Here is a 24,579-nt window from a genome sequence, read left to right as displayed (position 1 = left end):
TACGTGTTTTGTTTCATACAGGCCCTTTAGCGCTTTTGCACTTCTGCAGGGGCGAAAACTTGCATTGCTTCTCAAAGGTAGAGCAAGCTTTGAGTGATTTCTAGTGAGAGCTGTAGAAACAGCAGCAGGTACGTAATTTCAAAGCACAGTTCGGTAAATCTTTTCTCTTATTTTAGTTGCCTGCTTCTCATATGCAATATTGCCTCGTTTTGTAGAGAAGCCTGAACAATTTATTTTATAGGCTAAATAAGCAAAAAATATCCAGCTTTTTTTGTCTTAAGCATAATTTGCTATATTTAAAGCAATGCTATCTAATAGTTTATATTCCAAATGTAGGACTGCATTTTTTTAACTAAAAAGAAGTTCTCATGGGAGGATAAAAAAGTGTGTGTATGTCAACGCAGCTAAAAGGAGTTCAAATGTTTTCCTAGCTGTTTAAAAATAAAATTAAATGGGAAACAGTTAAGAAAATAATCAGGTATTTCCAGCATTGGAAAATGAACAATGACAGAAAATAGATATTATGCTCTGATGTCATCATCAGAGTCCTATCAGGAATACTGTCTGAGTAGCCTAATAATATTTAGGATAAAAGAAAAAAGAGAGAAACTCATTATACATAATGAGACACCCTAGGCTAATTGCCCCACTGAGAAACAGCAGATGCATAGTATATTAGTTTATTAAAAAAAATCAGCATTATAATTTAAGATGCTATCATTAACACAAATATTTTAAAATACGTAATTTTTATATTGACAATGTTGGGAATTCTATTGTACTAGAACAATTTTTTTTCTTTAAAAAACTGTTAGAATGCATGAATTTTCAAACTTCTTTGGAAAGATTTTTGGATCCCAAGTTGGAATTTTGTAATCATGCTGAAAAAAATGGGTATTTTTAATAGCCTGTTATAAGCATATTTAAATAATGACTTTTCTGATTATTAAATAGTTTTTCAAAGTAAAGCAGAATCAGTGTTCAATATGGATAACATCCTTTTGCAAACTGTTACTGCCACTAAGAAAGAAATGTCATGAAATTATGTGCAAGAGCTCTTCTTCAAGAGCTAATGGGAGTGACTGACACTGCTAAAAGACAGATATGAGTAGATTTTATTTCCTCTATACTTGACTGTTCAGAATTAAATTTCTGTTTAAGTCACAGGTGGTGACTTTGTCTGGATGACTTTGTGAATGATCTTGTCAACAGTGGCTTATGGGTAAGACCTACAGGCTAGCATCAGGTCCTACCCTCAAACCACAGTGGCTTTTTTGCAGCTGAAGGAAAGCTGTGTAGAAAAAGTAGAGTGGAAAACAGCAGTTATGTACGTATTGGAATTTTAATTAGCAAAGTTGAGTACAGCCTAGGTCTGTTTGGTGCATCAGGTAAAAAGACGTGGCTTCTCCACAGACTGACAGCACCACAGAGGAAATGTTTCTGAGAAGCCTCTATGATCCTGCTGTCCTCCAGGATGAAGCTTCACTGTAGAGGCAACAAAACTAATTGCAGCCCCCGGAAAACCATCAATCAAGGGCTTGCAGCCACTACTGGCCCAAATGGGTTTATGAAAAGGTAAAAGATTATGCATCCCGTTTGCAGAATCCAAATCTCATGACTCTTGCTTCACAGAGCAGGAGACAAAGCAATTAGTAATTATGACTGAACACAGAAAGGCAGGTTCCGCTGGGGAAGAAGCATTGAGGAGAATTCATTATCAAATCCTAACTCCAATATCACTCTTAGAGAGCTGCCAAATGAGGTACTGCAGTATGTACAGCCTCAGCTGAGCGAGCTTCCTGTTTGCCAGCATAGGAAAGCAGAAGACCAGCAATGCACTGGAGTGCTTTTCCCCTTGTTGCCTTTAATAATCGTTTCTCATTTTAATGGAATAAGACTCATTAGCAACCTTGGCTGTCTTTTTGCCTCTCTGTGTCTGACCCCCACTCATGCCAAGCTGTTCATATTCAAGGGAGGCAGGGCTGAAGGGAAAAGGGGTCACAATTTTAACTTAAATAAGCCATTGCCATGAAAGACCTGACCTCCCATTTTTGTAGACTGCACCAAGGACCGAGCTCAGGTCCAGGCTTTCACCTGCAGTCTCTACTGCATGAACTGGCCCCTGCTTGTGAGAGAGATGACTTTATCTGCTGCAGTCCCTCTCCAGCATCATACAGCACTCCTACTTTGCTGGGACACATATTTATCCAGCATTTCTGTCCTGTTCCACATGATAAATCCCAGGAAGATAGGAAAAAGTCTGTTACCATCCCATTCTCTACAGCACCTTGCCTAAAGGGGACTAAAATAGGTCTCACTCCTGGCTAACCATGCTTGCCATGTATCCCTATCTTGCCGGCCACTTCAGTGCCTGCAGAGCTCTTGTGGTCTTGGGTAGACCTATCTCTGTGGCATTGACTACACCTGCAATATATGAGACAAGGTGAGGCTTTAATTATATGAGACAAGAGGGGGGACATCTGATTTCTAATCTGTGCTGTGTGGGGATGGCAGGTGCGTGAGCAACACATGGAGAGAACCGAGCTCTTGTAGGAAGACAATGTATTTATAAAATGTGGGGGAGAACCAGTATATCCCCCAACTTTAACAGAGATGTGGCCCAGGAGTCATCTTGAAGGCACACAGCCACTTTAAGGCAGAGAATTCAAAGCTACAATTCAGATTTTTAACACAAGGCATTGGTATCTAAAAAATGAACAACTCAGACATTTAAAAGCCATGAGAAGAAGGCAAAATGTTCATACCAACATTAAAGACAATGACAAAACAAGTCACATTATTATTTGCACACAATACATTTCTCTTATAATAAAACCCAGTCTTCTTCATTCCCTCTGCTGGACTGCAAATAAACCTCAGGCCCATAATTCATTCAGGAATGAAAAAGTTCTAGGGTGACAGGGTCAGCATTTGTGGGCAGAGCCACTTTTCAGTGCATTCCACACTTCTGGGGCCAGGGTCCCCGGTCTGGCCACGTGCTGGCTGCAGGGAATGTCTGTTCTGCTGCATGCCCCATCATTTCCCCAACTGTTCCCATCCAGTGACCTGCTGGAGCAGCTCCCTCCCAGCCTGTGTGTCTGACACACAGAAAAGCACGTGCAGCCAATTTCCTCCTTCCATCAAGTCAGGACACAGCCAGGACGCACACGAAGGCCAGAATTGCAGGGCAAACTTCACCGCAAACTCAGGCAAAACTTCCTAAGAAATCTCTGTGACAGAAACAAGATCAGCTTTATGGGGAAGTTAGTTTCCCTGCTTTGGTAAAGCCAGCTTTTCTTCAGGTCTTTGGGAGTTGTGCAGATTCCTGAGATAAGCCTTCTTCGTAGCAGTAGCAAATGCTGTGCAATGCTATCAGCCATACAGCAGTGCAGGAAACAATTGCCAACCACAGGTAAGCTGCCTGTCAGGTTGTGATGGCCGGGCTAAAGCCCAGCCCTGCCATACCCTGTCACTGCACGGCTATAGGTTTTGCTGTTCCTGCAGCACTCCCTGCTCTCCTGCTCTTCAACACTTTGCTTGGGGGAGGGAAAAAATAGAGGTTTTTTAGGAAGCGGGGCAACAGCCCAAGGGCAAAGCCTGGCAGTGCTCCTGGAAGATTTCATGCTGGCCTGTAAGTCATGGAGACCGTAGCCCACTCTCCTTTTACAGCCCATGGCAGTCTGAGTGAGCACCTTGTGTGCGGGAAGACAAGGTCTGTCCCCATGGGCTCTCTCCAAGCTCCTCCACAGAGGCTGCCAACTAGTGCCAATTAGTATTAATCAACTTTACAATGCCAGCGTATAAAGACTGACTAAGAATGGGGCCCCATTGTGCTACGAACAGAAGAACAATTGTGATGACAGTTTTTACAGCAGGGATACTGGCCCTCAGGAAACTGGACTGAGACCCCGTAACTCCTTTCATATCCACCAAGGAGTCCTTACGAGGTAAACAGTTCTGTTTGCCATTGGTCTGGGTGAAAAGGCATGAAGGAAGGAACAAAGTCTCCTGGACAGCTAAAGCACGGGGGTGAAGTCCTCAAATTCTGGTGGCAGTGAGAGTTGTACCCTGTTTTCTAGTCCCTCTTTGCTGATTATCCTCTCTGGTGAGGAAGAGAAGGTACTCACACCAATCAAGGCAGGGCCTGTGAATTACCTTCTGGAAGCACCTAATTCTCTCCACTGTCTGTAGATGAACACAGGGTGCTGACTTTGCGTGCCACAAATCACATCTAAGTCAGATGTGAAAGCATATGGTATGAACAGCCCTTCTTCCCTGTGTATGGCATAAGGATTATCCCTGAAGCTGTCAGTCGCTCATCTGCAGAATGGGCATAATGCTCCTCTCGGCTTCCTGGGGCAGAACTGCTGAGTTCTGATAATAACTCCCTGCATCCCTGCTGCTTGTCCTCTCCACCAACTTATCCTCGTCTCACAAGAACTGCTTGACAGAGCCCGTCCAGACAAGCTGTGAAACTTGCAGTCCCAGAGTCTGGCGAAAAACCTGCTTGCTTAGTCGTGGGGTTGTGCCTGTGTTGGTAAGCAAAGCACAGGCTCCAACATGCACTCGGAGTGCAGCTGGTACTGCACATGCCAGGCAGAAACAGAGCTTATTGCAACAGTGCATCACAGGCCTCGGCCTCTTAAACTCCAGTATTACATAAAGAAAAAAAAAAAGTTGCCAGTTGTCAGCCTCTTCCCTTGCCCCAGAACTGCAGCATTTCATTTCTTAGTCTCTACATGTGAAAACTCCCTTCCCTCATTAAAAAGACTATGATTTGAGCAGAAGGTTAAGGCTGCCTCTTCTTAGATATTCAATGTCTAAATTCTGACAAAGGCTCCATGAATTAAGAGATGCAGTAGTCTCTTGCACACTTTTCACCATATCTGCACACTGCACAGTACAGCTTTCTCAAATCTGACTCCATCAGCCACACAACTCGCACTGAGACAACTGAATGATTTGACAAGATTTATACTCCATATGCCAGAGCTTGTATGTTCAGTTTTCTACTTGCAATAGTGGGACTTGATGAACTTGTCAAGCACCACAGAATTAATAATAAATGAAAACCTATTCTGAATTGGCATCCACTCCATCAGTGTAAAAGCAAACAATTCTAGTACCAAGTCAGCATTGCTTGTATCCTATAGACCTTCATTACTTGCTTTTCAATGACTCCTCTCAGAGCTGGGAGCCACGAGCCGCATCCTACGTCATACTCTTCCTGATGCTTGATATCAGTAGCAGCCTTTTCAGGATGGTTAGGGGAAATTGAAGCTCCAGTGCAGGGCACCAACTGCCCTGTGGATCTCTGTGCTTCTACAGTCCTGCAAAATGGTTACTGGGAGTAAAAATCTTGTCCTGCATGGGTAGGAGTTTCAGGGGCTGAGAACTCACTCTAAAGTCAGGCCGACTGTAAGCAGGGGCTCTTTCCACAGTTCTTTCATCACTGCTGGCATTGGTCTGCCCATCCTTTTATTCACTCAGCCTTCTCCTGTCCTCATTGCTCCTCTGCTCCCAGTGCAAATGCCAAGTCCTGACACCACCTCCTCGGTAGCAGGCCAGAGCTCCCTGGACTGTTCCAGAAATGAAGCACCAATAACTGTGCCTGTTCTTCAATATAAACAAGCCTGCTCTTTATGGAAAAGTCAAACTATGACAGGACATAACTGTGAAGCCATAACTTATTAAATTAACCTTTAGATGCTGCATAAATGCACAGGATTTAGAGAGCAGAATACTCTGTCTCCTCTTTTTCTAACAAAATCACAATTTTAAACTAATAAAATATTGCCACTTCTTCCCTGCTAGGGTTTCCCTGATATTGTTAGGACAAACACACGTCTGTCAGATAAGGCTGCTAAGGTCCTCCTGAGGTCCTCTGTATAACCTCTCCACTAGCCTCAGGCAGTGGATAAATAATTCAGGTGGAGTTGCAACATCGACCCCTGCCACATTGCCCAGCTGCAGGCAAACGTGGCTTTCATAAGAGAAGCGAACTTCAGTCTCCATCCATAGCCCACACCTTGCTGAATATGAGCGTGTTTTCTCCTAATGATTGAAGTGAAAATCACAGAGAAGTGTCTAAGCATCGACAGCCTAAAGTGCCTACCGGTTCCTCCTCATCCAGACTTTTTTGGGTCAGTACATGGGCATGTGGACACAACACAGTTCAGAGAACTTATTCTGGTCCCCTGTCCAAAAGCATGTACACCAGAGAGCCTGTTTGTTTGTTTGTTTGTGTGTGTGTGTGTTTAGCTTTTTTTGCCTATTTTTTTCTTCAAGTATTGAAAGAGAAGCTGCATTACTGCAAATAATCCATTCTGGGTTTAGCTCACATTTTTTCCTTTTTGTTTTGCACCATGCAAGACACAATAGGAAATATGGCACCTCCTTCACCGTACCATCCACCAGCCTGCATGGCAGGAAATATGAGCCCTTCACTTGCCTAAGGCTCCCCCACAAAACTCCCCAGCAAGACAAGGAACCCGTATCTTGGATGCAATAGCTCCCAAGAGAAGTTCCTGCTCCTCTAGTCTGACTGTCCCTTCCTCGGCTGCGCTGTCTCACAGGAGGGCTCTAGAGAGAGAGGAAGGGCATGCACACTCAGATGCATGCCTAGATAAAGTGCTTGCTGGGGTGAGACAGTGGATGACTCTGAAAGGCAGCTTTGGGATTGAAGGCTATGATGTCTTCAGCTGGCGTCGGTTCCACATGCCCCGCTTTGAGTGAAACCAATGGAAAAAGTGCCTCAGGGAGAGACGCTCCACTTCCAGGCCAGCCTGTAAAATCCTGGCAGAAAGGAGAAGAAGTGTCAATTCAGGGAAATCTTGATCACAAAGATATCAGGGTGTTTGGGTCCAGGAGATCTTGTTTAAACAGTCCTATTGTCAGGAGACCACAATCAAATTCAAGAGTTAGAATAGCTCAGGAGTATCTTATATCCATAGACAGGCATCTAATGGCATCTGCTGAGTGTTTATACACCTTTCAGAGTGGAGGATGTCTGAGCAGGACTGGTCAGGAGTAGGGACAGCCTTGCTAGGAGGAAGGAGAGCTGGCGATATGGGAATGCTCATGATGCAAGTCCTTTCCCGAGTGATCTAACAGAAAATACAGGATAGAGCTCAAAATCTAGAGCTGTTGAGGTCTAGGATTTGTACAGCAGGAAGAGTCATCTCGTGTGAAGGAATGAAGGAAAGGGACACCCATTAACTTCTCAGAAAATGTAACTACACCTTATGATCCTTAAATGCCTCTCTGAGAGTTGCCCTTCTGGGCAACTACTGTATGTAATATGGGAAGGCTGAGGGACTAAAACTAGACATACGAACTGCTAGACATACGAACTATGAACTGCTTGAAGAGTATTATATGTCCACAGTCACTTGTGCCTGATCTGCCTGTGGTCAGCCAACAGTATGCCTGGAAGACACCAGGAAACAGCTCCTCTCTTCTCTTATCAGTGGCTGTGTTTTGGGTACACTCATCTACTGATTTTGAGGATCAGGGTATGCTCAAAGACTCTCCTTCACTGACCGAGTTTATGGTGGCATTAATCATCATCATCTCTTCAGATACCTGTTCTCCTGGTCATTGCTATTGCAAGATTTCATGGGTCTCCGCTCCTGAGCGCATGGTCATCATAAGCTGAAAATGAACACCTACCTGTCCAGGAGTTCCCAGTCCTCTCCTCCCCAGCGGTCCCGAAACTCTTTTGTGTTCATCCCTCCGATCTTGTCCAGGTCAGACTTGTATATGCCCAGGAGACCAAACCCATTCACCTCCCAGTAGCCTGAGGAGGGCACAAAAGAGGCACAGGCATGTTGGCACTCTGAATCATTAACAACTCAAGCAAAGCGGCAGCACATCTGCTACTGCAGCAGCTAGCAGTGACCTTAGTTTTGATCAAAATTACTGGAATGACACTTGAGCTACTCCTAGCACCCCAAGTGATGAAAATAATCCTGACACCAGAGAGACAACTCAGAACCAAGGTAGAGCCAACCATATTAAAGCTTTGGGAAGTGAGAAAGGCTTAAAGACAGATAGTACAGGCTGCCCTCTAAACTTGTTAGCAGAGCCTCTCACATCTGCTGTCTGGCAGCACAGTATCCAATTTGCCTGGACTGTCCCAACTTCAAGGGTTGTCCATCTGCCTAGATGAAAAACATTTACACAAAAGAAATTTCCTTCCACAGGGGCTCAGGGTGGCCACCTCTGTCTAAAGGAAATCCTGTGCTCAGGTGATCTGTGCTGCCTTCCTCTTCTCAACTCGGGTCTGCTTTCACCCACCCCTGGGCTATCAGCTCTCCTCAGAAGGACAACCTGTGCCCTCTAAAAACAGAGTGAGGGAGAAGCCATCAACTAGTGTCCTCAGCAGCAAAGTTTTCCACCAGGTCCAATACAATCCTGGGAGTGATCATCTTTGGGTTAGTTAAAGGAACAGCGGAGACTGTGCTCTGGAGAGTTTTGCTACAGTAGAAGGCAGGGAAAGCAGAGACCACGGAGCTGGGGTGAGGGCATAGAAACTGGCAGAAAGGAGGAAAGGAGGGATTTCCTAAGGTACTCAAATCCACAGAGAGCCCTAAAAGACAACCAGGAGAAATGTCACATATATGGCTCTGCTGGCTCTTTGATCTCAAATTTCAAGTACCTGACACAGTTAAACCCCATCCTACAATGCATTGTCATCTAGCGACCTTAGTAGTACCTTAAGGTACAAACTGGCTAGTGATGGAAGAACAAATTGAGATGATAAATCAGGTCTCAGGCACCCTCCTTCATTCCTCCATTCCCCAAGGTTTGAGACTTGGCTCTCTCTTACCATCAGGCCACTGTGGGGACATGCCACAATGCAACCTCATGACCATGGGTGCAAATGCCATCTTGCCTTCTACGCAGTGCTTCCGAATTGAATCAATGACTCCAGCTGGAAAGTGGATGTGGAGATCGCACAGGAAAATGATGCTGTGTGGGTCCTGGAAACAATCACACCAAAATCACTCGCACAGAGCTCACCTGCACTGTGGTAGGCCCTAGCAGAGAGGGGGCAGGCCTTGCCCCTCCATCTCTCCTCTGAATGCCTCATGCTAATGCTGGACACTGGATTATGCAGTTTCCAGCTGTTGTTATCTCTGTTCAAGCAGTGCAGCTGAATGCTCTTAATGATGCTACAGTTGCCATGCTTCCACTGCTGCACAGGGCAAAAGCGAATTATCTGTCAGTAGGTGTTCAATAACAGGTATGAATGGCTACGATCTGGCAGAATCAGTATGGTAAAGCCGCTAGTACTGATTTCCCTCCTGTTTGATAGTCCAAGCAGGTAGACCAAGAACTGGACAGACCACAGAGACTAGTCTCCTCGGAGTAATGGGTGAGGCCCCTTGCTGGGCCAGAGTGGATGCGAAACACATCTATGTTTGGTCTGTTCCGTTGGGCTAATTCCCTTTCCTAAAAAATGTGTTCAGTATGAAAGACAAGAGGTAGTGCAAGAATTATACGAGACATCTTCTTATCTACTCCACAGCCCTGCACGCTTACCTTCACGAGGTCTATCCCTGCCTGCAACCCAGCAGAACGCTCAAAATTCCCAGTCAGCTTCAAGTACCGATAGCTGTTGGTCAGAAAGGAAAGAGGTGAAGTTCAGTGCGCACATGGCAACGAAGACAGAAAGTGCTATTAGTGGTACACCTCAGGTGCCACGATACAGGCAGCCCTCGTGCCCAAAGGTTCACTCACTTCTGTACTCGCAAGGAGGAAAAAAAAGCACCTGTTGCGTGAGCAAGCAAGCTCAGTGCTACTTCAGGTCCCAGTGCGATGGAAGGGGGCTCCAGGGTGCCATAAGGGTCTTCTCAGTTATACAGCAAGGATAGGGTAGTCCTTAGCAAAAACCTTTTCAACTCTATCCTAGGGCCTTGGAGTAGAGCTTTTGCTAGCAATTCCTAGCACATAAAAGAAAGGACCACCCAAGGCTAGTTCAGGTCAGCGCACAGCAAGCCAAATAGCTATTCCAGCAAGTGGAGTCCCCAAAGGTCTCCATGCTTTCTGTTACATTGTCAGTACTTTCTTGTCTTCTCTGTCCTCCCCCTTCCCCATCACTGTGAGACTTGCTTTATGTCCTCTTTAACAAACTTGAACAAAAGCTAGGAGAAAAGAGATGTGCCTGGATGGATGACTGCAGTAGGTATTGCCTTCTAGCTTTGTAATATTATATGCAGTGTACTTATATGTACATTATAACATTATATGCATGTATATGTGCAAGGTCTGGATGGATGTCATTTTGGGTTTCCAGCTGTAGGAGGCTGTGGATGATCAATATACAGATTTGCAGGTTTGTGGTGTTTGCAGGCATATGCATGTGAGTAGTTTTAGATGACTAGGCAGCACTCTTACCTGTGTAAGCTTGACCTTTTCAGAGCCTTCTCTACATCCATGTCATTGCTGCTGTAGTCTGTGATGATGACATTGAAGTATGGGTCCTTAGTGACTCTGAACAGCTCTTCCATATCAGAAATGAACTGCAGCACCCAGCGTGCCTGGTTTTTCACTGGTTGTATTGCAAGAGGGAGAGAATCAAAGCAAAACTGATTTCAAAGGTGGCATGGCTTCTAAACAGGCAAGGCTCCTTGCCTCCTCTCAAACCCTGCTAACCTTGCAGGGATGCAGAAATAGGCCCATGCTGAAAACCTGGACCAAAGTGCCCAGAAATCAGTTTGTGATGGGAGCTTCTTCTGAATTCATGAGCCATGGGAGTTTTCACCCTGTCATGTTTCTTAAGGGATTTAACTTGGAGAGAAAAGAAATTGATAGTGACTCTAAAAAGGTGGTTCAGGCTGGCCCAATAGGCTATTATGAGCTGCCTCCAAGTGAAGCCCCAGCTGTGTTTTCTCTCCACGTTCCAGGCTTTCCAGAAAGGCAGGTCCCCCTTACCTGGCACGACGAAGTGAACCACAGCACGGTGGTTCCAGGTGAAGCCTTGGGGCCAGCATAGCTCTGGCTCGTTAGCCGCAGCCATCAGGTGCCGCTGGCGACCCCACGCTAAGTTCCTCATGTTCCTCTCCTCCTGCTCATCCCCACTGATGCCTTGCCAGCCCTGTGCAAAGATGTACTCTGAGAAGCGGACAAGACGCTCTCCTCGTTCCAGCAACTCCAGCTCCAGCAGGTAGCGGCTCCCCCGCATGCGGTCCTGGCGTTTCTCCACATTCACAATGCGCTGCAGCTGGAACTGCCTGCAGGAGATACAGCTGGGGTAGACATCCTCCCCATATACCAGCACCTCTATCACCTCCACCATGCTCGGCTCATTTGGCTCTGCCAGGCTCTTTCCTCCTGGGCTAGTACAAGCCCTTTTTGTCCCCAGCTTCTCGCTTTGCTGTACTGTTTCAAAACTCCCATTGGAAAGTTTATCACCCGCTCCCTAAACCCACAAGCATGTGGAATTAGATCTGGGATTCCAGCCAAGAGAAAATAGTTGGTGACGGGAATGAAATAAAGGTGACACCGAAAATAACTAATGTCTCTGTATGATTGTAGGGCTGGTAACAGTGAGAGTATTTAATACCTTCTTCAATGATCTTGGCAGAAGAAGTACGATTGGGCTAGTGAAATTGGCTGATGACAGCTTATAAACAAGGAGTAGGACTAAGCAATGATATAGGGAAGACTGGGATGAACTGTAGGTCCAGAATAGCCAAAATGGGATGAAATATCAGGTCACGTCCTTTGAGGTAATAAGAAGAATTTCTGCTGGAAGAGGATGCTCATCAGTCAAAAATGCTAGGAAAGGCTAAGTGTACTGATCAGTTAAACCATGACTATGACTGATGTGGCCCTGAAAAAATAAATGCAATTTTAAGATGTATCATGGCAGCTATTTCCAGTGGGGACTGGGGACTAAAAACACCACTCTGTAAAACATCTGGGATATTAGTCACTTATGTACAGAAAAATTAACCTAAATTGAAACTAGTATGGAGAAGGACAGATAGGAAAATCACAGAAATAGGGGCTAACTCATGAAAAGGGGTAAGGAGGACTGAATTGTTTAGCTTATGGAGGCTCAGAGGAGACTCTCTCCATGTCCCAGGCTTTCCAGAAAGGCAGGTCCCCCTTACCTGGCACGACGAAGTGAACCACAGCACTGTGGTTCCAGGTGAAGCCTTGGGGCCAGCATAGCTCTGGCTCATTAGCCGCAGCCATCAGGTGCCGCTGGCGACCCCACCATCACACTACACTGCAGAGGATAAGCTAGATGTGGAAAACAAAACTTTAGGAAAGGAATCTGTGTAAAAAGCCAGGCTTTAAACACCACTTTGGGCTAAGAAATGTGAGCTGCTGGACACCAGACCATGTCTGGAGGCTGGCTGTCAGCCTTCAACAGCTGCCAGCAGTAAACATTAAAATTTGGAGGTTTCAGTCCAGCTGGCATCACTGGGCTTTTGCTGGCTTCCTCCTTGCACAATACAATTATTGAGAGGACACAGGAATGTTTTACCAGACGGAGATTAAGAAACCCTGCTGATACAGAATAAGGCTGGAACTCCTTATGCTTGCATGGTTTGATGCCTGTCACATCCCACTTTGTGAATCTAGCACTATTTAGGACATAGGACCAAAAGGGACCTATCAGACAATGTGGTTCGATCCCCTGACCTCAGAAACAACCAAGTACTCCAAACTCTTATCTGAACACATGCACCTTCATCTTGAAACTATTTAGATTTCTAGACCCTAGTACTCATTTTGGAAGATATTTCAGATCCTCACTGCTCTGATGCCCCACCTGATCATCAGCTTACATTGTCCTAATATGGTTCTTTCTCCTCCCAAGACTTATCCTCCTTGCTTTTCTGGCAAGTAGGTTTTGTTTTCCACATCTAGCTTATCCTCTGCAGTGTAGTGTGGCTTTTCACATTACAGGTTTTTCCTGTGATGGCTGGCACACCAGCTGCAGGACACTGCCCCTTAGTCTTTACACTGTGCCTTACCCTTTACTCCTCTGGCTGAGCTTCTTTAGGAAGACACGAGTGACTTCCATGGCCTCTCGCTCTTTTAGCAGCAAGTTTCCTGATGTGTTGCATTTCAGGTCAATCCAGTCTGTGCGCAGCATATGGAAGTCTAGGTTGTTCATGCTGAAGGTCTGTTCCCAGTTCACTGCCTGGTCAAACACTGGTACATAATCAAACCCATCCTCATCTTTCTCTGGTTCCCCGTCCACCTCTTCCTCTTCTGCTGCTGTTTCCACAGGTCCAGATTTGCTCTTTGTAAGAGATGTCACCTGCGCCTCTCCCTCACCCACATCCCTGCCATCGGCTGCCTTTTGCTCAGCAATGTAGGACTCCACTTGGTTTAGCCACTGTGCCTGCAGAATAGGCTGCTTGCTGAGACTGGCAGCACTCACAGCACTTCTGCTTGCTTTGCCAGAGATTGGGCCTCGTTTCCTGGCTTGTGGAGTGCCTGTTGGCTGCAGCTGGTTATGAGTTGCATTGAGATCTACTAGAGGCTTCATCCCTTTGCCAGTCCTGCTGGCTGAGTCCTTGGAGCCAGCAAGAGACTGCTCCTTTAGAGACCAGGTCACAGAAGGAGGGTTCCCCTTTGCCTTTTCGACCGGTGCTCCCCCCTGGACAGCTCTGGCATGCTGCAGAGGGCTCGCAGAGTTGTCTTTGACTCTAGCTTTTAAATGGGGTTTCTTCAGTAGCGGGCTCCCCTCTAGGCCAGTTCGGCTGAGGCTTTGGTTGGTGGAGGCCAACGGGGCTGCTTTTACGGCAGATCTCTTCGCCCCTTTGTTCTGTAGTGCCTCTCCTATGTTGCTGCCTGTAACTGAGAGGAGCCGACGATGCTTGCGGAGGGAATAATCCTCGTAAACATTATCATAGCCTGTCATCAAGCTGGGACCATTTCCTGCCAGCTCTGCCTCCCATGCACCAGCGTGCCCTGGAGGGCTGGTACTCTCCACATCCTGGTCTGCATACTGCAGGTCATCCAGGTTCCCCTCCTGAAAACCTGCAGGAGTAATCACAGTTACACCTGTCATAGCTTCTCTGCTACCCTCCCTGTCCCAATCCACCGAGGTGCCCACTCTGCGCAGCTGCTGACCCTTCCCCTTAGACATCCACCTTCCCAGAGGCAGCTCTTTCTTGTCTCATCTCACTCACTGTTGCAGTGTGAGTGGCAGATCCTCCCTCTCATTCAGATAGGGATGTTCTTGGACATGCAAGTTGTGCTATTTCTGGTATAACCTCCCCAACACCTATGAGGCAGCACTGCCAAAGCTGTGGAGGTGTCTGGCTGAACCTTTACTTATTGGTCTGGCCACAGGTGCAAACACCGGATGCCACACTGTGCATGTTTGGCTTTGTCACTTCTGCCAAAATTTTTGCTGGAATTGCACCTCAGCCAAATTGTGGGCCTGATACGTAATTGCCACTATGGCCACCAGAGCCCATTGTTAGGTGGCCTCCCATCCTGCCCTTAGGAAAAGGGGAAGTGAGAGCAAAAACCAAGTGAGACACATGCAGGAGGGAGAGTGGGAAAAAAGAGTACAGAAGAAGCTGAAAAAAGCTAAAGCAAATTGTCCCAGCTTGAGGCCTCAGCAAAACTGTTCATCAGCAAGAATCTCCTCTCTTATTAAAAAGAGGAAGTTTGAGGCTGTATATAACATTTTTAGCAGGTATGCAAATAACATCATAAAAATGAGCAAAACCATTTAGTTTTATGAAACCTGGCATGCAAAATGGCCTTTCTCTCTCCTCTCAACCACAGCTAGGAAGGGATGTGATTTGCTTAGCATGGAAAGTCAACAAATTCTTCCAGCTGGTGCTGGAAGATCACACAGAAAGAGTGATAGACAAAAAGATACTCTAGGGTCTGACATTAGGGTCCCTACCTGGCTGCTCTGTCTTCTCTCCAGAGTCCAGGCTCTTCTGTGGCCGGTCAATTTTCATGTACTTGTAGAATCCAAATCTGCAAAATGAATAACAAAACACAAGTTTCATAAAAGTTATTTTGCCCTCTCCAGATAAATTCTACCACTGCTTCAGAGGTGACGGTCCATTACTCTGACTACATCTATCCAGCGTCTCTTGATCCTCCTTTCCCAAGAAGTCTATCATCATCACCATCTTTCAGATCTTGGGACAACTGGATTTACTTTGCACTGTTAAAGATGTCAGCTTTCCTTCCTTATCATCTCAGTCTCTCAGATGTTTTCTTGAGTGCCACCCCACGTGTGCAGGAGGAAATCCCAATATAAGTACACTGAAACACTCCTTTAGTCTCCCTTAAATTGCTTAGGACTCACCTATAATGTAATACTCACAAACCCAAGTCATCAGACTGTAAAAATGGCTCATGTGGATAATTGCAATGATCTCCTTCTCTTTTCTCATACTACCACTGTCTGTGTGTCTGTGTGCTGTCCCATCACGTGCCTGCACTTCAGGCTTTGGGGGGATTCCCAGGACTATTTCCCTCCATGTGTGCCCGATATCAAGAAAAATTGGTCTCTAGTTCCCGAATGCTGCTGCAATAGGAATGAATTGCCAAAGCAATAAATTTGGGTGGCACTTTCCAGCCCACAGCAGCCAACTTCTCCATCTTCCACCATGAATCCCAGTCCCAGAAGCTCCCTCCCAAACCTACAATACATTTTGTCTTTCCAACCCTTGAAATAGATATGTGGCAGGGAAGAAGATCCTGAGCACAGGGAGGCCACTATCAGTCACTGGAAGTGACTCTCCATATTCTGCAAAAAAGCCCCATTGAAGCAAGGGGAGTCCTAACACAAGGTGTTTGCCTGTGGCAGGGGGAGGGAACATGTGTGTGGCGGTTTCCTTGGAGAGTGACCTCTGGGAGCCAGCCCCTCCAGGGAAGAGGAACGCAGCAAATTTCTTCCCCTAGAGGAGAAGCCTAGTTCTGAGTATGGTTTGGCTTTCACAGTGATAGCCATCAGGAGGCTCCAGCTGCTGGCAGGCAGTTTGCTGGCAAATATATTCCCTGCTGTAGTTGAGGAAAGATACACTGCTGCTCTGACCCAGCTTTCAGGTTAATAGAGCAAGAAAAGCAGCAGCAGCAGTTTTCCTTTGAGACCTAAACATATTTTCATTTAAAGGGAGCACTGGCTATCCAAAGGAACTATAAATGCTTTAATGTCTTGCAGGACTTAGGGGACCTTTAAGAATTAAGGGTCCTAAAAAAGTGAACCCTAATCCCAACCTCAAAACTGCCTGCTGCCTCCCTGCTATTCCACTCACAGCATCCTCCATGGCTTCCATTTAATCAATCCTGGCTGGAAAGACAGCTTTACCTTTCCAAGTAATAAGGGTTTTCCTGATAGAAACATTTGTTTTCTTTTTCCATGTGGCTCAGGCGGCTGTAATCATTCGGGTAAACAAAGGATAAATGAACCTGAAAAGAAGGGACGAAAGTAAAGCAAAACCCCTGTATGTGCAAGATATTCCCCAGACACAGTCACAAGCTGACCAGCCCTGTTGAGAGGGAGCACGGGTTGTTCACTAGCTGTCTGCTTCTCAAAGGTACCCAGCAGCAGACTGTGAGAAGGGGCTTTGGAAAGGGAAGACAGAAGGGAGTCTGCTGGGATATGCATATGAATGTATCTTTTTACCCCTCTCTCAGCATCTGCCTGTCCATCTCTGTATTTGTGTGTCTAAGACCTTTAACAGAGTGAGAAGCAACTGGGAGAGGGCAGGGTAAGTCCTACTGAAGAGATGCAGGGGAATTTAGGAGCCTGGAAGCCTGTGGGGAGACCTTCAGGCAAGGCAGAGCAAGCTAGGGCCACCCCAGACCAGCCTGGTTGGGGCTGGGCTGGCAGGGAAGGAAGTGGGGCCCCTGAGTGCTCTGCAGCAGTGGCTTCATGAAGGTGATGAGGGAAGAGCAAGGAGTGAGCACATGCTACGGGGAGTGATGGGTGCAGACTTGTTTGGTGTAAGAATTAAAGGAGGATGGCCAGGTCTGTATTGACTGAGCTGAGGGACTCCACGACAGAGGCATGAAGGAGATGACACACTGCATTCGCCCTGGATGCTGAGAAAACTGCTGGTGACTAGAATTACATGTGTGAGGCCCCCCTGGGGCAGCCTGGACTGGCAAAGAGCAAACCATGCTGGTGACCAGCCCCCAACCCAGCCATTCTGGCAGACATCAGACAGACATGGCTTTGCCGTGAAGAGGATTAATCTCAGCTATGCTGCATGCCTCACAAGCATGAGCTTTCCCTCCAGACCAGTTTTAAGCCTGCCAGGGGACTTAGTCTATGCAGACTACAGTTTACCCCACAGAGAATAAAATCCTCAGCCATTATGAGGCTCCATGTGAAGGCAAGCTCAGCTCTTTGGTTTGAGGTCCAAGGGGCTCTGTAAGACACACACACTTGTATCTCACTGAGACCAGAGAGCAGGGAATAGCACCTGACTCCTTTCCCTTGCTGTTGCCCTCTGGCATGTATGGTGCTGCTGCAGACCTAAACAGCAGATGGTCAAATGTGCCCACAAGCTTCAGTTTGGTGGAGGGGCCCACTATTAATCTGGCTTCCCTCCTTCCTCCTTGAGTTTATTTGGGCAAATACCTGCTCAAGGAGTAAGACTTACAAACTGGAGTCCCTGGTAGCGCTGCAGAGGAAATCCATTCACCAGGTAGCTGGGCTTGTAAGGGCAGTCTGGCAAGGTTCGGCGCAGACGTGACTTACTGAGCAGAGGCACTGAGAAGAAACACATGGGCAAGTGTTACTGGAGAAACCTTGCTGCAACTGATGCAACAGCTTAGCTGCTTCTGTGCCTGGTTTCTATTTATCCATTTGAAATACTACCAGATACAGAAAGCGAACCATCTTGTACAGTTCATCTGTCTACACTGCTCTTTGGCACTTACACTACAACATTATGCCTGCGGATTGCATGTGAATTGGACTCTGAAGGAAGAGGAGACAGGTTTAGTCTGTGCTGCTTCTCCTACACTGACTGACATTGTACGATGCTCCTCTCTTCTGCACAGGGAAGAAGAAAAGCTTGGACTTTGATAACATGGCTTAGGAGGACAATTTTTGTCAGCTCTTCTACTGCACATGCTTTGATAGGCTGTAGCTACCTCTTCATTTTCTTTGCAATCTTACCTTTATAAAGAGTGTCCCGGGGGTCAGGCTTCAACATGTCAGCTGGGTGTGCCTTGCTGCCTGCATTGTCAGCAGGCCGGCTTGTGTGACTGGCCAACGTCTGCGGGATGTGCCCCACTTCATCCATCTTTAAAAGCGTCTCATCTAGAAACCGGAGAGAGAACAGAAGGGGGAGGAAGGGCTAATTCATCTCTTGCTCCTAACAGTGCCCTTCCCTAATGTCAGCCCTTTCTAAATGGTGTTGCATTCCTGGATCTTACATTGTCTCTAGCATAGTCATGTTTAAACAGTGCTGATCAGGAGCCTCACTGCAAAGACACTGTGGGAAGGCGAGTCTTTGCTTCAGAAACCTGAAAGTACAGAAGCTGCAAGATGGGAACACGGCTATCACTGAAAGCAAACACAGTGATGAGCGACAAAGGGAAATGACCTGCTGCTTTGTAAGAGGGCACACCACTAGTGGCGTGCTGAAGAAACCCTATGGTGGGAGAAATTATTGGACACATCAGAATTAATAAGTTTGTCTAGGAGACTAGTGTGCCCACAGGGGACTGGAGAGCAACAGTAATCCAGGTGCAAAAGGAAGCTTAAACTAGAGACTGAGGATTGGTTCTACATCCTCTGCTGCTCCCAAAGGATTTCATGTCTCCATGGATCTCGCTCTGAGATGAAGGGTACTGAATAAACATCCAGAAGGGAGAGACAACATGCTGCCAAGGGCACTGGGGTTACTGTTAGCAACTTCTGGGTACTGAAAAACATGGGAACTCCAGAAGGAATGGGATCAAATGTGATATAGGCAAAGCCTGATATGGAAGAGGGAAACACTGTATGGGCAGAATAGCAGCTGGTGGAAGGTGCCAGATAAAGATGAGTCTGGAGCACTGTGCCAACCCTGAAGGGATCTTCTGGGCTGTGAGTCGCCCTTCTACAGGGATTTAATCAGAAGAAAAGAGCAGAAGGAAAAAGAAAGGGCTCAGAACACCTAACTCACGGCCCAGTCCTGGTCAAGTGGCAGGATTCAGAAAATACAGCAGCAGGTTGATCTCTGAAAGAGAGGCTAAACTGACAGCTATCTGAATTACATCAGGGAATCTTCCATGGGGAAAAGTGCTGGCATGGAAAAAAGCCCAGGGAAGTTGGAAGGTGACTGCAGTAGATATGGAAAGGAGGACTATGGGCAGAAGAAAGTGAAGCTGCCCATACTAAGTAAAGAAAGGCAGGATTACGGAGCCTGAGGAATGTGTCACTCGATGTGATAAGAAGAGTTTACAAAACAGGAGGAACTGGGCTGCTGTGCTTGCAAAATCCAGGAAGACAGACTCAACAGCAACTTGAAGGGACTTGAGGGTAGCATGGAACAAGGCAGCATCCCCTGGTATCACTGCATGCATCCCATTCTGTCCAGCATCTGGTGCAAAATCTGTGGATCCCAGGAGTGCTCCAGCAGCCCCTTCTCCCTGGTCCTGTCCAGCTGCCAGCACGCTTCTGCAGTTGACACATTATGGGCTTCATGCTCTGCACAATGGGGAGGCAACCTCCATCCTGTGCTACTCTCACACCTGGAACAGCTTCTCTCACCCTTGCAGACTCTCTTCATAGCCTGTCTCTGACTCTAAATAGCCTCACTAACTCTAAATTTTCCTAAAACAATGTTCTAATCCTACTTCCAATTCTCCCATGTTTAATAATGAGCCATGCTCTTGTCCAGAGGTCTCTTTCCTGACCTGTCTCCAGATATTTCTTTTAACAGTTTGTACACATGGTATTTGCTTGGCTGGGCTATGACTCATGAAACACCTGTGATAATGGGAAGGTGCTCAGGTAGACCTATGGTGAAGATACTTACTAGCAAAAAGGGAGAGGTATTGGGAGTCAATGACTTTGAACTTTGCTTCTGGGTCATTCAGTCTCCACTGGAACAGAGAAATAAATTAAAATGAAGTGTGAGTTACTTTTTTTTTTTTTAATTGATTTAATTGAACCTGAGCAAAAGGAGCAGGCACAAGTTGTTTTTAACCAGATGGGCTCACAGCTTCCTCTTTCTCCTTACTATGACAGAACCTGCATAGCAGCAAGAGATTGGGAAAGAGCTGAGACTTGTCCAAAGCAGGAAAGGACAGGGCACAGAAAGACAGACCAAAGAGAGAGCAGAACTGCACACACAGAAAATGGTCCAGACACAGTCAGGAATATCTCACACAGAGGCAGGTAAGAGCTCGGGAAAAGACGAGATACATCTCATGCATAGAGGAGTCAGGGCCTGGGAAGGGAGGGAAATCATTACAAACTTCATTCCCAAGCTCTGAAAGGACGTATATACAACATGGCTATTTGCATAGACTTACTGCTACTTCCACGTGGTCTGTTCCTTTGTCATCTTGCTTGTGCAGCACCTCGAAATAATACCTGCCTGAAGCTGACAACCTGTGAAGAAAAATGTGTCTGTCACTACGAGCATTAAGGAACATTTCTTAGCTTGTCAGCAGACAATTGGTGTAGAGCAACCACACCCATTAAACACAACCTAATTCCCAAGGGTGTGTAGGTTTAGGACTGCCAAGAAAATCCAGATGCTGATGACTGGATGGATAGGTTCTCCTGTGCACCTGGAATGCTTCAGACTCTTTTCAGTTAATTCTGAGTAACTCCATTTCAGTCTTGCCTGCTGGGCTTTCCGCCTCTGAGAAACCTGGCCAGTTCCAAGGCAGAAAGCTCTGGATACAGTTCCTAGAGAGGAGTTTGGATTTGCTAATGGCTGCTTCCTCAAGCGAAGAAACATTCAATGTTGCATTAAGCAGCAAATTCAGAAGGCAGCTGGCATAGGTGTGGGTGTGTCACTTTCCCTTTGGCGATACCCCAAAATAATCTATTTCTTCATATTTTTAACTTCAAGTCTTCAAAACAAGTCTGGGTTCTCTTTCCTTTGCCTTCTGATTTCTCAGCCCGGCGCAGAGGTGCCTGGGAGTGAGGGAGTCTGCTCACTCACCTCACCATCTTTGACCGCTGGCTGTGAAATTTCCCGAACTCCCCTGGTGCTGTCCACTCCTTCCCTGTCTGTGAAGAGACAGCAAATGCTTTAGTTAAGGTTCATTTCTTCCCTGGCTACTGTGCAACTAGGGCTGGGACGAAGCAGAGGGAAACCTGAGCCATTCCTCTTGGTAAACCGTCTGTGAAATCCACAAGCTGAGGATAGATTTAAGTCCCTTAATCATGAACCTGGGATTCCCAAAAGCAATGCCAATAAGCGACTGGCTTAAGGTATGTCATGTCGTACCAGTCCTGCATGTGTGGCGGTTTTGCCTGTAGCTGGACTGGTAAAGAGACTTGATAATTCCAGCCAGCTGAGGAAGTATGTAAGATAAGAGGGTTTCCGTCCCCACAGAAATATTAAAGCCTTAATGGAAGAAGCCATGCAGCATGCACTGTACCTTGCCTACACTGGCCAGCAGCTGGAGACCAGAGATCTTTTCATCTGGACTCAGCCAGAACTCAGCATTGTCATCCGCAGCAATGGCAAACTGAAACTCCCCTGTTAAGAGATTGAGGGAGTAAGTAGGGCCGTGGGGTAATGTCTATGCACAGAATGGATTCAGACTTTCTAATATGTTAGTCACCCTTTTTCCTGGTGCAACCATACTTGTCTTTTGGATATTAGCCCCCCTCCTCTGATCCTGTCTGAATTCCCTAACTACTGTGATTTAAAACCAAACATTACAGGCACAACTGGTTCACTGTCCCTTCTGCATTGGCTTCACCTGAAATTTAACCGGGAGAGCTAAGAAGTCCATGCAGAGTCTCCCTGGCTCCAGTGTTTTCTTCCAGAGCAAATGTTTTGCGTGAGAAGCTGTGTATCAGGGAATATATATGTGGAACCACGAAGAGAGACAGAGGTGTTTGGGTCTCGCTGTTCTGGCCGGTGTTACAGGGATGGCAGTCAAGGGCCAGAGGACCAGGAGCACATGGGTGAGTGTTAGTGGGCTGCCTGGGGCAAAAGCATGTAGATGGGTGATACAGATGTCATATGGTGTCAGATGGCATTCATGCACCTGGGGAGCTGAAGGAACATAAATGGTGTCATGTACAGTCTCGTGCATGCAAGAAAGAGAGGAAATGTTTAGGGTCTGCTCTTGCCCATGTACATGACATGGGGCTGTGCATTCAGGACAGCATTGTTTTTTATCTAACGCTTCAAATCTGTTTTATTCTGTGCTTTTTTTCACCCTTCAATGGAGGCAGATGTGCTTCATCCATGCCAACACAACAGCCAGTTATCCATAGCTAGCAGGGCCGCCTACGTGAGAGACCTCATGCTTGGCTTGCCTGGGTGAGAGTGTTATTCTCCAGTATCAAGAGGGGAGGGAGAAGCAGATGGGAAGACACATGAGAGGCAGCACAGCAGCCTCAGAACCCTCACCATCAGTGAAAGGATGTAGGTAGCCAAATATTCGGAGACCATAGTTGGTCCATTTTGGGGACACAGCCAGTTTCTTCAGTGTAGTTCGCGCCTGAAGTGGAAGGAGGAAAAAATAATTAGAAGTGATAGGAACCAGAGGGGAGAAAATGGGGCAGGGAGGGAGGGACAAAAAAACTGGAACATGCGCAGAAGGAAGTATGAGGTTTGCTCTAGGAGGAAGATGGGGGGGATGGTGTGACGGGTAATGGGAAAGAGCAGGCGAGATGGGAGAAGAACCGGAGAAAGTGCTGCACTGACAAGGGAGGGGAAAGCTGCATGGGGGATCCTGGAGGGATGCTGGGAATGGGACGTGGTGCTTGCTAACCACTCAGAGGGAGAGCACCTAATAAGGAACTCCTTCACCCAGTGTCCGAATCCTGGCAGGCCAGCAGGAGTAAAATGAGCCTCCTCCCCACAGCAGAAGAGATGACTCCTCTGAACCCTTGTAAAAGCTTCCTGAGGGCACTGTTTCTCCAGGACCGGGAGGAAGGAGGAGGTGTGGTGATGGAGAGGGATGGGGACAGGATGCAAAGGGAGCAGCGGTGATCCAGCCAGGAAACGGTGCAGGAAGGAAGGGGAACTGTGGGGAAGGGGTGTTAGGATCTTACTTACATGGGGGTAGAGGGGGAAGTGGAGATTTTTCCTGAGCTGCTCAGTGGAGCTGCCACACCAGTCCTCAAACACGTGCAGATTGGCCTGGCCCTGGAACTGGGGGGTGCAAAAGCAGAGCAGCATAAATTGCTGCATCCCTCCCCCACATCCCTCTCCTGTCCTGCCAAGCTCTGCAGCTACACCCGGCACCGCATAGCTGGTGAGAGAGAAGGAAGATCCCACTGCCATGAGGGTCTGGGTCTGCAAGAGACATGGGACCTACTGTCTAATCCACTGAGGGTTTGGGTTTGGGGCCAGGTGACAGTCTGAAGAGCACAAGGGAACTGTGACAGTGCTGGAGAGAGCTCAGTTAAATGGCAGGGATTCTTAGAAGACCTTGCTGGAGAGTAAACCACTTCATTTTGTTCCACCAAGGAGGTGTTTAACCAGAAAACTGTGCTCTGAGGCCACGGTCTGGGACACCCTGTGGCATGGCAGCAGACCCCTGCAATCTGGCTTGGAAGGTGCAGGGTTTGATGTCATCCGAGAAGGCGTTTTGGGCTCTCCCATCATTTCAGGACTATTTTACTGACCAGAGGAAGAGAGAAAGGGACACCCTATGGAGGGGAGCTGGTAGATCACCTTTGGAAGCACATCCACAAGGTGAAACTGAGGGAGGATGGCGGGAAAAGGAAAATGCTCTGGGAAATGCAGGCTTAGCAGCTTGGGGAGTAGTAGCGCAGGCACTTCAGTGTATGGTGTCACCTCAGCATGTCTGTAGAGACACAGAAGTGCTGCGGGGAGTGGGGGGTCCTCTGCCTAAGTCAGACAATGGAGGAGGGTGTGCAGAGAGTGAGTAACGGTGGCTGTCCCTATTACCCAGCTGGCTCTGCAGGGAGAGGCTTTCTGGGCCTGGCAGAGACAGGGAGTCTTGGAGTACAGCTTTCCCGGGCAACCCTGTCAACTGCTAAGTGCTTACAGAAATACGCTGCTCGAGGAATAGACTTTTCTTTCTTTTTTTCACATGCTATTCAGACAGCAAGAGCTAGCCTGCCTCTCAGGAAAACCCAAGCTCTCTGCATGCAACCAGTGAAGCTGGACGCTGAAACCGTCCTCACAGAACCAGCTTCCAAAAGTAGAGAATAAATAATAAGCTGGACACTTTAGAGGCTACCTTAGATGGGGAAATGCTGAAGAAAGGAATAGGTTGCCTTGGGACTGGGGAGGTTTGTCATGGCTGTCTTGCCTATATAAGGAACTATGAAGCCTGGCTGAAGCTGTGTGAGCAGGGCTTGGGAAATAGTTGGAACAGCACCCAAATGTCTACAGATGGCAGCAAATTCTCAGTTTTTGCTGGGGAGTCTCTCTAGCAGGTTTGCAACAGCGCTCTAACCCCTCA

General features: G+C 47.1%; 1 protein-coding gene across 2 annotated transcripts in view; it reads right to left on the bottom strand.

The window, feature by feature from the left end:
• Positions 1 to 2,545: 2,545 nt before the first annotated feature.
• Positions 2,546 to 24,579, bottom strand: part of B4GALNT3 (beta-1,4-N-acetyl-galactosaminyltransferase 3) — a 69,632-nt gene continuing 47,598 nt past the window's right edge. Inside the window, exons 4-20 of one of the 2 annotated variants that reach the window (XM_064514853.1) lie at positions 23,202 to 23,297; positions 22,551 to 22,641; positions 21,565 to 21,665; positions 21,123 to 21,190; positions 20,482 to 20,560; positions 19,983 to 20,049; positions 18,134 to 18,277; positions 17,613 to 17,722; positions 16,313 to 16,413; positions 14,894 to 14,970; positions 12,996 to 14,010; positions 10,939 to 11,237; positions 10,402 to 10,555; positions 9,547 to 9,619; positions 8,831 to 8,984; positions 7,672 to 7,798; positions 2,546 to 6,795 (exon numbers count right to left, since the gene is read on the bottom strand). In XM_064514853.1, the coding sequence (XP_064370923.1) occupies positions 6,687 to 6,795; positions 7,672 to 7,798; positions 8,831 to 8,984; positions 9,547 to 9,619; positions 10,402 to 10,555; positions 10,939 to 11,237; positions 12,996 to 14,010; positions 14,894 to 14,970; positions 16,313 to 16,413; positions 17,613 to 17,722; positions 18,134 to 18,277; positions 19,983 to 20,049; positions 20,482 to 20,560; positions 21,123 to 21,190; positions 21,565 to 21,665; positions 22,551 to 22,641; positions 23,202 to 23,297 (2,865 nt within the window). In that variant the 3' untranslated portion in view covers positions 2,546 to 6,686. The remainder of the gene's footprint in view (positions 6,796 to 7,671; positions 7,799 to 8,830; positions 8,985 to 9,546; positions 9,620 to 10,401; positions 10,556 to 10,938; positions 11,238 to 12,995; positions 14,011 to 14,893; positions 14,971 to 16,312; positions 16,414 to 17,612; positions 17,723 to 18,133; positions 18,278 to 19,982; positions 20,050 to 20,481; positions 20,561 to 21,122; positions 21,191 to 21,564; positions 21,666 to 22,550; positions 22,642 to 23,201; positions 23,298 to 24,579) is intronic. The other variant, XM_064514857.1, reaches the window with a different exon arrangement.

The sequence above is a fragment of the Dromaius novaehollandiae genome, chromosome 1, assembly GCF_036370855.1.
Source record: "Dromaius novaehollandiae isolate bDroNov1 chromosome 1, bDroNov1.hap1, whole genome shotgun sequence".
NCBI lineage: Eukaryota > Metazoa > Chordata > Aves > Casuariiformes > Dromaiidae > Dromaius > Dromaius novaehollandiae.
Note: the sequence above shows the minus strand (reverse complement) of the source record. Positions and strands in the feature narration are given on the sequence as shown.